We start from the raw sequence: 14955 nt of genomic DNA, 5'->3' as shown, positions 1-14955 counted from the left end.
GAGAACGGATATGATTAAACAACACAGAACAAAATTTAGTGAGTTAATTGAAAGCAAAAGAAATAGGTGATTTGATTAAATCAGACTAATTCATGGAGCCACGGACACACCACAAAGAATAATCGATAGCCAAAAAAGGAAGTAAGTTTGGCAACTTTCAATTTAGAAAAGCAACCAAATTGGGATTAAAACCAACATATACAAACCAAAAAAAATCATATCAATCCATGCGGACACGGGCTTAAATTTTGTATATTTATAAACTTAGATATGCAAAGCATCAAAGAGCTAAAAATACATCTACAATGCTGTCCTCGCCACCTACTGAATAAGAGAACTTGCATCAAATTACTTGTCAGAAAGATAAACTCAATTCTCAGGAATAAATTCAAAATTACAACAGCAAAAATATTCAAGTTTCGACAACTGCAGCTCTACTAGATAGCTTAAGAAATCAAATGGGTTCAGTATAAAATTACAACCAACACACTTGGCTCAGCAACTTGCTTTATCGAACTTTCGAAGAGACACTTCATCACTGCTATAACACTGGGAAAACAGCATGAAATACCTGTACGTCTTTCAAATAGAAGGATGTAAGCTGTAACGACAACTGCTCTCTAGGCATACCTACTGCTAATTGAAGTTGCCAGAAGGACATGGATCAAAGCGGTAACGAGCAACACATTGGCAGTAACTACACAGAGAATTTTACTCCTTCGTCATCTGAAGAAGACCCCTTGAAAATTGCTGCTTTACCCTTCTGTTCCAGTAGTCTTAGTGCTCGCATCAGCACACCACGATCAATCCCAGCAAGCTCTGGAAGAACGCAAAAATGCCACAATAAAAATATAGGAATGGTTATTTTCTTGGTGAAATCATGTGCAAATACAATTCTAAATATCTGGTATTCCGCTATGGTCTGCAAACAATTGTAAAGTACGGACCTAATGACTTATTATATGTAACCAATTTTTCATGGATCATCAGTTGATCTAACAAAACTTATGATAACCAAATTAAACCAAATTCTAAAGTTACTTCACCCAATTGTAAGATCATGCAACTGCAAATAAAACTTCAATATACTTGGTATCCTGCAATTTCTCTAATACCAAGGACAGGCGTCATTTCAGCAATATGATGACGATCATATAAGTATGCACATTATAAGGTACAGATTTCACATTACGAAAAATACACTTATAGCTGAGAAAATCATAACCTTCTGCCTCCTGGAGATCATAACTGTAGTTTAGTAACTGAAATAAAATTCAACCAATCTAATGGCCCAAACTTGCTCCAGCTGAAACTCCTAGCATGGGATTGGGTTATGAAAAACACCCACGTTAAAGATCAAGCTACCAACAACAACAACAACAACAAAAACCTCTTGAACAGAAATATGTTTTATAATTATGAAGCCTACGCAATCAGGACGTTTATGGCAACGAGAAAGGGGATGAAAGGGTTGGATCTGACGGTATACATATAACCAAACCAAACATTTGAAGCCCAATGGTTCAAAAAAGTTGAATGGTGCCTGGTGATTATACCAAATAACATAAATAGAAATAGAAATAACAAGACAATGTGAACTTAATGTGTCTCATTACATAAGTTTTTCCCCTTTAATGGTAAATAAGGCCACTAAATGCAAGGATACATATTATCCAATTCATATCTGAGAAAAAGAAAAGATGAGAAAAACTCCTGAGAGAGAATGCACACCAACTTTAGACGGCTTTTGTAACGTTAAGGATGTAAATGAGGCACAAAGTATAACAACCAAAAAAACATGTCAACAATAATAAACCCATTTAAGAAAATACTTGGGGACCGCAAAATAAATATCCTTTTTTTCATTTCCATTCAGTTCTACTACACAAGTCCAAACTGTCAATATTTTGCGAAACTGCTTCATTAGCTTAGAAAATAATTCCTATTTACGTATTCTATACCTGAATGCATAGCTGCAAATGTGTTGTTTAATTGGAAAGGCTACATAGATAGAATTGTGACATCCATTTCTCGAGTACCTGATTCTAAAATGTGTTCATTCACAAATATTTTCCGGTTAATGTCGTTGAGATCCAAATGGGGTATTAAATGTGAGTTGCAAATATTCGGATGCAGTTCCAATGCTATCCTTCAAAAACGATAACTAGCTTTAGATTGTGATTATATTGAGATGGAGTCTAACTGAAAACGCTAACCAACTAGGTGCACTCAATGGGTAACTAGGATCATTTTGCCTGGTGCTCAAATTGACAAACTGAGTAATTGCAAATTCAAAGGTCAACTTTAGATGATTAATTAAGCTGAGGTTACCAGTTCCACGAGATTCAAATCCTGAGCGTATATCTTCAACAGTCACAACACTGTCTTCCAATCCATTGTCTTTAACCTAATCAAATGCGTGAAAAATGTTGAAGAAGCTGACACAGACTATTCACATTCACTTATGAACTAATATGTATAGTACTTACAAATTTAATGATGTGGTCAGCCCAATCCTGAATTCTCAGCCAGAGAATAAGACATTTTTTATGACTTTTATCCATCCATTCTGCTCGACCTGAAGACAAAATGTCAAGAATGCTATTACTTTCATCACAATTGAATTTATATTTAAAATTCAGCTTCACATGCAACAGTTTACAAATATATTCAAGCATAAAATCAAAACAAACCTTCACTAACCAAAGCGGAAAGAAATACACCCCTTGCTTCATGATTGAGAGATCCTGAAAGTTCAATTTTAAATTTTAAGCAAAACCAGAAGGAAAAGTAGGATACTGCAAAAACACTAGCATATATAGTCCAAGCTATTTTCCATCAAAATTAGGAATGTTAGGGTGCATATATTAATTTAAGAAGGCTCAAGCAGAATTGAGCAAATTTGTATGACAAAGCACCAAAGTAACTCAACCTTAAATGAATTTGAATGGCCAATGCAGCCCTGTGGAACAAATAAGTGCGCTTTGAAACAGACAAATTAATATATATAAGGAGTAAGGAACGCTATATATCTGTCAGTCTAACTCAATGCAACTAAGGAGAATTACAAATTCTAAAGTTACCAAGATCTAGAAAAGCAAGATTTCATAAAAATTTTATGAGTTACTAGATGAAGTACAATGCAGAAACTATTGAGTATAGATGCCTAAGCTATCAAATACAGAACCCTCCAAAGCTTCTGGATATTTTTCACCATAATATCCAAAACATCGTACATCACTGCCATACAGTATGATCAATTTTAAAAATTAAGGAACAAATTGGATGTGTTCATGTAATCATAATAATCATTCATGAGGTACCACTTACGTTCAATTACTGGATTGGAGAACAAAGGGAACTCTTCTTCCAGTCCGATGATAAATATCTTTTGACTTCTACAGTAATCAAGTATTAATTCCTTCCACAGTTGCACTTGCTTCTCACGTGTTTCTCTTACTGGCTGTAAACTGGAATAAGAATAGAATAGTACAAGTTAGAAAGTATAAGAATCACGTGCACTTCTAAAAGAGGGTTAACTGCTGCTAGACCCCTAGTAACATTGCCCAAATGCTGATGGAACCCCTCTAGTTCTACTTGTGCGGATAGAATCCTGAGTGAATTTGTTTTGACTCATACTAAGTCAAAACAAATTGTAGAGGCAGATAGAACCAAAACAGTTCTAATGGTGCAAATAGGCCACCAATTGCTATTTTTTTCAAACTTGTAAGTCAAAAACAAGTTCACTAAGGGGATATATCCGCATTTGGACAATAGTATAGGGAGGTCTTTCCGCACAATTAAAAATTTAAAACTACAGGGGCTCTGTCCACAACTGGAGAATACCACAGGAGTATGTGCGCAATTAGCCCAAAAAGAAAAACTAGCTTAAAAATGCATGCATTAGAGGTTTGCATATTGGTAGGTGCCTATAGTATTGGATTGGATTGGGACAATGTTGATCTAATAACAACACCCACGAAACCAGTCTCAGTTAAGAAAAGTATTCAAGAAATTTGTTTGACGCAGTCAGTATTAGTAAAATACTAGTGGATAGACTCAATACCAGCGGACACTGCTGGTAAAGAATACTACAAAAGGAGATACGATGTTCAAAATAAACCAAAGAAAGCACCTGAATGAGCTTAATTTGCATAAAGACCAATAGCCCTTCACCCACAACAAGTTCCCACATAAGAAGGTATTGATTTTAATTTGCTAAATAAAATCAATCAGAGGTACTTGTGTAAATAAAATTGCAAGCAAACAGTAATATTGCAACTTATAGCCAAAATCATCATGATTTGTAGCATAAGCGCACAACTGTAAAAATGAGAAGTTTCATTAGTCCAAAGTACAACATTCGTCTTACCAACAAATTATCATTCAACTAAAATACATACAGGATATAAAGCATTGACAAATTTAAATGAATATAAACTTAATGCAAAGAGATAGAAACTATTACGTGAAGTAGGGTGGATAGTTAAAGAAATGAGGCAGCCTAAAATCTCCCAATCTCTGCATCTGAATATTCCTTTCCTTTCAAGCACAGATTTTCCGCCACTCCTCTGCAGTGACATTTCAAGTGTAAATTTCTGGCAGGGTTGAATACTTTTAGGTATACATACAATTAAGCATACATGCATAAGCAACACTCTTAAAAAGATTTCAGTAGACTTGGAAATTTTAAGCAATCTACTTCGCACATTATGTACATACCAAATCCAAAATCTCTTTCTGCAGCACAAATTATGATAAAACCACGCAAAAATAGATAGAAAAAAAACTAAGCTTCCGGAAAAACTGAAGGCTGAGAAACGTAGAAAGGGAAATTTTGAAATTTAAATGCAATCTACAAAAGAACCCCTTCAAGAAATGCTAAAAGCATTCAAGGAGTTGAGGCCCTTCATCAAACATCGACTAGCTTAGGAAAAGGGATCAACTGTTGCTAAGCTAAATCATCCTAGAGATTTTAGTAAAACAAAGATGAAAATCCCTAGAAACCTAGCAGGTATTTTTGAAATTTTGAACTAATGGTTCAGATCAGAATAAATACAACAAAAATATTGAGAGAAAGGAATCAATCAGATAAATAAGTCCATAATAATCACAATATCACTATGAATTGAAAAAATAATCACAGTATCTCTATGAACGGAAGACTTAATAACATCTAGGCTTTTCGTTAGGGAGATTGACCCAATCGCTGGCTAGGGTTTTGATTTTTGTGAGGTCGCTCCACTGATCGCAAAGCTGAGTATGGGAAGAAGAAGGTCTTGATCGAGAGTAAGTCGGGTCTGATCCAATAAGATTTGACCCATTTATAAATCAGTAGGATGTGCCCCGGGTCTAAACTAGGGGTGCACAAAAATATCTGTATCTAAAAAGATATCTGATCCGTTAGGGTATGGTTATGCTCACTGAAATCTACACAACCAATAGTATTAGTTATAGATATGACCATGTAGTGAAATATCTGGGTCTGCATCTGAAATATTTGAATACATATTGGTTATACTATTACAATAGCTAAAATCCTTAGTCTAATGGATTCGAGGTTAAGTTTGATGATCAAGATATCTAATTTTAGCTTTTCAGATATAACATACACGCTAAGAAATTATCTTGTATCATATGAACTATAATTTTTTAATATTCTCTAGATTTCTCATCTCCGTTTTTGTATCCGCATGTATGTCCACATGCATATCCGGTTATATATCCGCATGCATATCAGTATCTGTATCCGATGCTAGCGGATATGGATATAAATTTTCCTTAACAAGGCATATATCTATTCGTGATTGGTAAGTAGATATGGACATGGTAAATATCATATTTGAGGCATATCTGGACCGTATGTCTAAACCCACTCCATTGGAATGATTTGTATTTTTAGATATATACACCCCCCCCAAAAAAAAAAAATGCATCTTGTAGTTTTGAAACTGCCCAAATTTTCTACAACTATTAGAAATCAACTCACATATTATTAGGAGTTTAGATATTTGACTAGAAGGAAAAAAATTTATTTTATTCATGTAATTTATTATTATATTCTAAATATTCAATAGTTTATATTCGTGTGATGCATGTGACTCGTAAGAACAATTGCAAATGTAATGATTAATGCAGAAAAATTGAAAGGTTATATGATAAGTATAAAAACTAAGAAAATTTATCATTTTTAAATGGATGACTACTGTCAGAAAACTATGTAGCAACATTATCTTTGCAAAATAATCTTCGAATCCAACATTGACAATGGATGCATCCGAAGATTTTCGAGCAAATTATTGAAGTGTAGAAAGCACAAGCATAATAGCATATGCTGTAGAGACTTGATTCCGACGCTAATGATCATTGTAGAGTGGATTAAAACATCTCCCAACTCTGATTAAAGTTTGTGAGACATGTAATAAGTCAAAACGACCTTAATGCTAGAGGTTTTAAGGAGTTCTAAAGATCGGAATCACAATTTATCTACCTTACTAGTGGGGTTTTCTATTTTTCCAAATATTTGTCGAACAATTTATGTTATTTTTTATGACCATCTAATTCATATAAAATATTAATACGCCAAGCTATGATTTGGATCACTTCACCATAAAAAAATTGTGGTGAGACCACTGATTTTGTGGGTATTTTAGATATTAGTCCCTTAACTTATAGGTATTTTGATATTAGCCCCTCAAATCTTCATCTTTTGATATTAGTCACTCAAATCTTCATCTTTTGATAATAGTCCCTCAAATCTTCATCTCCGGCTAGTCTCTGGACTTTTCACGGTCGACCGTGATGGGTTCTGCGATCAGGGCCGGCCCCGAGCTTCGGGTTGCCCTAGCCCAATTCAATTTTGGTTGCCCCTTATATTAAAAATTTGGTACGAACAATAACGATAAAAATGAATACATATAATACAATTTAACGTTCTATATTGGGCTCAAACTGATAATACTAATGCAAAATCAATATTCATATAAGAAGAGATTACATTTGTGCTACAATTCCCATCAAAGAAAAATACTTCTCCTTGAATTTTTTGAAGCGAATTCTTCAATTAAGTCATCATACTCAAGTAGTGATTTTGCCATTTCATCTTGACGTTGCTTGACTCTTCTATTATGAGCTCCAGAGTTTTGTTTTCTAATCCTTACTCGGTTTTTGTCATCTCCCGTCATAGTGTACTGTAGTCTGTAAATATAATTATATAACATATTACATATATGAAATCACAATCAACTAAACTTAGAAATATCAACGAATGATAAATATATCATTGTTCATAACCCCCTTCACTCATATGAAAACAGTATGAAAGACAAAAAAGGTGGGGAGAGAGAATAGAGACTTGCATAAGTCTTCAACTGCAAATTAAATTATCAAGCTTTGATGGTAAAATACAAAAGGGAAGAAGGAAAGTTATAAGCAAAGTGCCCATAGCCGTTGGTTGTTTGACTGTTAGGATGAAATATATTAGCACAAAACAGTGGAATGAGAAACATGTGATTTTTAATTTACTATTCTAGCTTATTTTGGGCGAACCAGACAAAGAACAGAAAATCTATAGAAAACCCTATAAACGCCTATTCCACATGCAGCATAACTACATTTGTAGCCAATCATCTCATGTTCCTTCATAGAATTTGTCAATTTCTTTAAGAAAAGCATCACCCATAAAATTGACAGGTTTAAAATTGAAAATTTTCAAGGGTTACTTGCGGACAGACCCCTTATCTTCCCAATTGCCCGATTAGCAATATCATTATTATTAAAGCAAACCCTAATTTCATTCCAAAACATCATAACCCCTTATTTAATTCTTCAACAACTAAGATTCAATCTCAAAAATCTTAATTTCATTACAAAACATCAAAACCCTAAATTTCTCTCCAAAAAACCCTAAAATTATTTAGTTAAAAAATTTTACCTGATGGGGTGAAGCCTGAAGGACGGGTCACGGGTCTGACGGCGGGAGCAGAGTAAGGTCGTCGGAGGATCGCCGGCTCGGGAAGGAGGAGAGGAGCCGCCGGCTCGGGAAGGAGGACTGGAGGAGATCTGCGGTTTTCTCTTTCTTTTTTTTTTTTGAGCGGAACAGAGGCGGAAATTGGGAATGAGTGCTGATGGAAATAAAGGGTTGAGTTCTTTTACAAATACAACCCCTAACCATTTTTGCATAAAGGCCCTCTTACAAAGTCTATTTCAAAAATCAAAGATAATTACAGTTTGAGGGGTGAAGGAGCAGTCGGAATGGGTTGCCCCCCGGCCCTGGGTTGCCCCAGCCCCGGGGCTTGGTGGGCTTACCCCAGGGCCGGCCCGCCGTCTGGCGATCCGACCGTAGATTACCGTCTGATAGGCGTTTTACGGTTTTCTGTCGGTTTATCCGATTCGACCGCGACTGGTTCACGGTCCGAACCGCGGTCGAGCTGGTAGTTTCCTATCTGTTTTTGAATTCTCGTTGTGACCTGGGATTCTATAAATAATATATATACTAATATAATCTAATATAATAAATATATATAATATATATATAATATATAATATATATATATAATATATATATATATGTTTTCTAAGGCTAATGAGAACGTGAGAAAAACCACCGGAAAGAGAAAAAAAGAGTGAGAATCTCAAAGAGATTAATCCCTTGTTTGAGTGTTTGTATTCTTTCTTTAATTAATCAAAAAGATTGTGTGGTGTGGCTCCCGAAGACGTAGGCACGTTGTCGAACATCGTTAAATTCGTGTGTTCTCTATTATTCTTATTTTTGTAGGTTTTTATCTTTGTGTCACGCCCTGTTTCCCAAAATACCAGGGAATCGGGACGCGAGCAAGCCCGCGACGTATTAGATTGAGAAGAAATATACTCTACTTTTTTTTTCTTTTCTTTCCTTCTCAATCCAATACGCTAAGCGTCTGGAAATAAATACAATGCGAAGTCACAGGTCCCCGATCTCACATAGCAAGAATATAAAGACAACCCAGAATAAAAATAGACATATCATCAATGGTAAATCATCCCAGACATAAAATACGGGTCAAACATACCCTTATACAAATATAAACAAATGAATACTGAAAAGATACAAAATACACTGATCAAATAGAAATGGAAGGTAGTACAAAAGAAAACGGATGACCAATAACTAAGCTTCAGCTTCTTCGGCTCCGTCTGCAGGGTACTCCTGCTGAGAATCCTCTGGCTCCTAATGATCTCCCGGCTGAACCTGTTCTTCATCTAAGTCTGACGTACACCAGAGAAAACAGGTATACGTCAGGTGCATGGCGCACGACAAGACCCGACCCCACAAAGAAAATAGAACGAACAGAAATCCAATGTGAAAAACGATACGATAACAGAAACAACAAAAGAACGTACAATTGAAACCCACAAATCAACATGAAAACACTACTAATTTATGATAACAATAAGCATCCAGAATCGATCAGGTAACGAATCATGCAGCTAGCGATCAGTCTAATCATCCAAATCACAAGGGCATACACTAGATGGAATTAATACTTAAAAATCTACAACAAGAGACGTAGTACGTCGAGCGAAATAATCCAAACAAGGAAACCCTCATGTATATACCATATGTCTCAAATTGTAGATAATTAATTATTAATCCTGATCTATGTATGAAAAGAAACACAACTAGCCTATATCTCAGAAGAACTCATAATTAGCCAACAAACGAGTCATGCAACTAGCCATCCTATACAGGTCACTGGTTCACATCTCACACAGAGTCAAAGTTTACATTATCGGATATCTGGTTAACCACATCTCACTAGTACCTCAGACCCGCCCCAGTGCGAAACGATTCACTGGTGCGTTCCTGGAAATAATCAATAATCACAATACCACTACTCCTCAGACCCACCCCAGGCCGAAACAAGACACTGGCGCGAGCCTGGAAAACAATCAATAATCTCGATAACACCGCACACCTCAGACCCACCCCAGGCCGAAACAAGACGCTGGCGCGAGCCTGGAAAATACATCAACAATCTCATATCACGATACCTCAGACCCACCCCAGGCCGAAACAAGGCGCTGGCGCGAGCCTGGAAAATAACTACAATCACAATATCACAACTCCTCGGACCCACCCCGGTGACTACACAAACTTTACCAGCGCGAGCCCGGAATATACATCAACAATCCCAACCACTCACATGGACCAAGACTTCTCATCCTAATTCTCGTAATTCTAGGTCAACTACACACGGTGTTCTAGATCCTAACTGTGTCATACGGGTCACTATAGTCATAAACTCCTAATGATTCTCAATCACAACATGGAGAAATCAATCAATGCAACTAATCATGTGTAATAATATCATAATATTTCAAATAATCAAAATAAGAATTTAAATCATAAATAGCAGCTACATAATCAAAAAATAATCTTTTTCTAAATTTAATTCACTTTAAATTATTTCGCTTAACAATTAATCTAAAATGATTCTTTTGCCGAACTAAATTCTTTTAATTCCTTATAATTATTCTGAAAATGTCAAATGTCATTTATCACATATCCATTATGTAAATCAATATTGTTCCCCAAACAACCCACGCAGATAAATACGACACAATTAAACTATGCAAATAATTCATAAATATTGTTCCCCAAACAACCCACGCAGATAAATACGACACAATTAAACTATGCAAATAATTCATAAAATATAAATAATCAAACTGCGAAACAGGAGAGCGGAATCTTGCACATAAATAATCTACAATAAATATAAGAACCGGAATGAAACTAAACAAGGATCGGGATCTTGCCTCGGGGTTTTGTCGAACAAATCGACGCTAACGGTGCGGATCGGGTCTGACTCGGTGGGGCATGACGTGGGAAGAACTCTGGTGAGGGGGCAGCGGGTCAGGACTGACGGCGGTGATGAGGAATCTCGACGGGGATGAGAGAGGGGCTGTCGGATCCGGAGATGAGCGGGGCGGCGACTCGAGCGGGTTGAGGCTTAAGTTCGATGGCGCGGACCTGGTCGGGGGTGACGACGGCTGTGGAGGTCGCTGCTGGTGGCGACGGCGAACGCGGCTACTATTGGGTTCAGAACTCGAGAAATGGAGGAGGAGGCGCGTGAACATAGGGAGAGGCGAAGTGGGGGCTGTCCGGGGTTTCGACGAGGGCGGGGTTCAGGACAGCGAGCGGCAGCATAAGCCCAAGCAAGCGGCGGCGTCCGGCAAGATGGTCCGGGCCGAGGCGGCCAAGAAGCGGAGGCGTTTTGGGGGTTGGGTTCTGGGAGAGGCCCGGCCCGGCCGAGCTTAGAGAGCGGATGGCCAGCACGAGAAAAGAAGCGGCGGTCCCGCGAGGCACGTGGGTCCTGCAGGCCCGTGGGTTTGTCGAAGCCTTTGTGAAGGTGGTTGGGTCGGAGTTGCGTGAGAGAGGAAAACAGAAGGCGGGGCGGGCGGTCTTGGGTTTAGGGAAGAAGAAAGAGTAAGAGAGGCGGCGCGCTTTTCGTTTGACAAGGAGTAATGAAAACGAAAATACAAGTATATATATATAATATATATATATATATATATATTAGTATATATTTATATATATATATATATATATTATAGGTTTTGGTTTAGGTTTTTTGAAATTAATTAAAAATAATAATTAGGGTATTTAAAAATTAAACTAAATACGAAATAATTATCTATACAATAACAACGTACATGTTGAGCTATTACAATAGTTAATACGAAATAGTCGAAATATACCCATATTGTATAATTAAACAAGAATAATTAATAATAAAAATATTTTTTACTTAAATTTAAAATCAAATAATTATGGGATAATTATATACATAGTAAAACGTACTAGTTATACTAATACGATAGATAATATGTAACAATAGAATAATTCAACAAATTATACCAAAAACACGTAATTAATAATACCATGTATTATATGAAATAATTTATAATAATATTAATAATACAATATATTATTTAAAATAATACGGATAGTACCGATAACACAACAAATTAATTCTAGAAATTTTTACAGTACAAAATAAATTTATAAATATCAAAATCATTTAAATAATTATATAATTAGATTTTTAAATCATAGAAATTATAGGAAATCGAAAAAATAAAATACACTTTTAAAAATCATAATTAAATATTTTAAAATACCAGAAAAGTATTTTAACTAGTATCGAAAATTCATGGTCCTTACACTTTGATTTGTGGTGAATTTCTTTCTCGCTCAACTTTCTAACACGGTACGGAAGGGCAAGTGTTCGATTTGATTGTTTCGAACCCCTAACACATATAATAAACTTCCTCCAACAGTGAAAAGCCCTACAACCCTGCCTCTTACGTTACTCCAAAAAAGTCATAGCACCACAGTTCGAGATTTCGGATTTCGCCCTCAATTCACGAATTAATTCTCACTATGATTCTTTATATGGGGTTTCGGAGTTTCGCTCTCAAATTGGGCTTACGGTATAGAAATTCCACTTGGATTTGGGTTGAGGTGATGTCTCCTAAAATCTAGTTCTTTTACTTTTGGTTAGGGTGAATTTTTTAAAATTGCTTGGCAATAGCAAACCCTAGTCTTCTTCTCTTTACTCATACCATAGCTCAAAGCAGCACTTGAAACCAAGAGCTTGATTTCATGATTCCTACAAATAAGTTTAGGATGGAAGATTGTGAACTTATGGATTAGGATTGAGATTTAATGAGAGAAGATTTAAATAGAGGAGTTGGTAGGGATTAGTAAATAAACCAATAAATGAGGATGGGAGTAACTTAATTTTGTAATCTGATAGTCGGGGTACTTTTTGAAATATTTCCCCGTATATAAATAACAGAAGGTACAAACTTGACTAACGGCGGACAAACTTGTGGTATCTACTCCTCTATACAAATGAGATAACCTAAAATTCATTATTCATGTTATAGTAAATACTATAGTAACATTTTAAAAAAAATCATTGTGGCACAAGGGAATATTGTAGCATTTTAAAAATTTGCAGCAAAGGCAAACTGTAGCAACCCAACAATTTTAAAAATATTACTGCAGCATTTAAAAAAACGAGATTACTGTAACAAAAATTAAAAAAAAAGTCATGATGCTCTGCACGATGTTCACGCTACTTAGAGCATCTCCAAGGGGCCGGAAAAATCCGGCCACTTAGCTAAATTAAGGGAGATTTAAGGGAGATGTGGTCCAAGGGACCGGAAAAAACCCCCTTCACCCCATGTCCCTTAACTTCCTCACCAAATTAAGGGGAAGGTTAAAGTCCCTTAACCTTCCCCTTATAATTTTATATTAATATATATGTTTTAGAATTAATTTATAGTTAATTAAATTTAGTTAATGTATAGTTAATTTAAAATAATATAATTAAGTTAATGTATAGTTAATTCAACTTGATTAATATTTTGTTTTAAATTAATTATTTGTTAAATTTTAATATGAATAATTAATTTAATGATTATATAAGGTAATTTTTTAATTTAAATTAATTAATTAATCATTTTTAGTTATTAATATTTAATTATTTATTCATTTATAAATAAACCACATATTTAATTAAATCCTAATCTATAAAATTAAAAAACTAAATATAATTAATTAAGGGGTAGGGGACTTCTAAGGGAGAACCATTGGAGAAGAACCAACCCCTCCCTTAATATTCCCCCTAGATTAAGGGACATCCAAGGGATCCCTTGAAGATGCTCTTATGTTGATACAAAATACAATTTATGGCATTAAAGCTTCTTTCCAAAATCTAGCCCATATCATGGTCTCAATTAAGGCATTTCGACCCGAAAAGGGGAATCTCTCTTTTACCGTTCCGATATAAAAACGGAAAGATCCCGGGGTCGGTCACTTAGGGGGTGTTTGGTTGGGGTTTTTTTTTGGAAAACTGCAGTTATGGAACAAAAAGCAGCTTTTAGAGCTTTTTTGGAATCCAAAAACAGCGTTTGTTTCCCATTTTTTTTAGAAAAAGAGATGCCAAAATACTGACAAACAGTAGCTTTTTTGGGACAACTCATTTCCACTTTTTTTAGAGTGGAATTGGGCTGGAATTCTGACACAACGCTTCCAGCGCATCATTTTCTTTTCTCTTCGTTCGGAGAGCTTTGATACCCTCACCGCCTCATCTTCAGTTGCCTCTTCTCTGCTACCTTTCCCTCCTCCGTTTCGCGCCGCTTCAAGAGAAAAATCAGGGATCCATGGCATCAATCGGCAGCAAATCGATCTAGATTGGTCGATTAGATCCCTGCTGGGTCACCTCGTTGAAGCGTAGCTCTTGATTTCTAAAGGAATTTTCTGATGTAGGGGTTTTACAAGTCTGCGATTTTCTGATGATGGGGCTTTTCATAGTGCATGTCGCCTTCGTTGAAGGAGGTGATCGTCTCTGATCTGAAACTCCTTCATGATCTGAACTCCTTCCTGATCTGAACTTCAGATCGCCATCCTGATCTCTGGTTTAGTGGTTCAAGTTCCTCCTTTGATCATCGGGGTCTACTCCACACCGACGATAAGGTACAGCCTTCAGTTCCCTAAATTTTTGTTTTTATAAGATTTTAATTTATTTGTCACTATTTACTTATTAATTGTAGGCAATTATAGAAGAGTCTGAGTTCCAATATTGTCACTATACTTACATAATTTAGATGTTTATCTTTGCTTGCTGATGTCCTTAGGGGCTGTGAAGGCTAGCTAATAATATTGCCACAGTTTGATTTTGTTTTGAAATTCCATCCCATTATTTGTCTATGTATAAGAATGTATTTTGCATTCATTGTAGATGGAAGATATTGATGACGAAGCGTTAATGAGGATATCGAGTAATGCTACTATGTCTGCCATCGTCACTGTGTTGACGTGTGTAATGAGAATGCGTTGTAGAAGAAAATCTGTCACCTATCACCATGAGGGGGGAAAAACAGAAAATAGAGTCTAGGAAT

At 36.0% G+C, this 14955-nt stretch overlaps 1 protein-coding gene across 3 annotated transcripts; it reads right to left on the bottom strand.

The window, feature by feature from the left end:
• Nucleotides 326-8120, bottom strand: LOC109840662 (vacuolar protein sorting-associated protein 25). Of its 3 annotated transcripts, XM_020409389.1 has the most exons (8): nt 7934-8120; nt 6998-7197; nt 4469-4571; nt 3331-3470; nt 2694-2747; nt 2490-2578; nt 2332-2407; nt 326-819 (listed from the first exon to the last, which is right to left on the bottom strand). In XM_020409389.1, the coding sequence occupies exons 3-8, from the start codon at nt 4525-4527 to the stop codon at nt 698-700; spliced, it is 540 nt and encodes a 179-aa protein (XP_020264978.1). In that variant the 5' UTR covers nt 4528-4571; nt 6998-7197; nt 7934-8120; the 3' UTR covers nt 326-697. The 3 variants fall into 3 exon arrangements, with proteins under 3 accessions (XP_020264978.1, XP_020264980.1, XP_020264979.1); XM_020409391.1 differs by lacking the exon at nt 6998-7197 and having other exon boundaries at nt 4469-4598; XM_020409390.1 differs by lacking the exon at nt 6998-7197 and having other exon boundaries at nt 7934-8119.

This window comes from Asparagus officinalis, chromosome 5 (genome assembly GCF_001876935.1).
Source record: "Asparagus officinalis chromosome 5, Aspof.V1, whole genome shotgun sequence".
NCBI lineage: Eukaryota > Viridiplantae > Streptophyta > Magnoliopsida > Asparagales > Asparagaceae > Asparagus > Asparagus officinalis.
Note: the sequence above shows the minus strand (reverse complement) of the source record. Positions and strands in the feature narration are given on the sequence as shown.

Coding starts and splice junctions, on each gene's coding strand:
- LOC109840662 (XM_020409389.1), bottom strand. CDS start 4,527: ATGCAGAGATTGGGAGATTTTAGGCTGCCTCATTTCTTTAACTATCCA. Junction 3,471..4,468: donor AACTATCCACCCTACTTCAC/GTAATAGTTTCT, acceptor TTCTTATTCCAG/TTTACAGCCAGTAAGAGAAA. Junction 2,748..3,330: donor CTCCAATCCAGTAATTGAAC/GTAAGTGGTACC, acceptor TTGAACTTTCAG/GATCTCTCAATCATGAAGCA.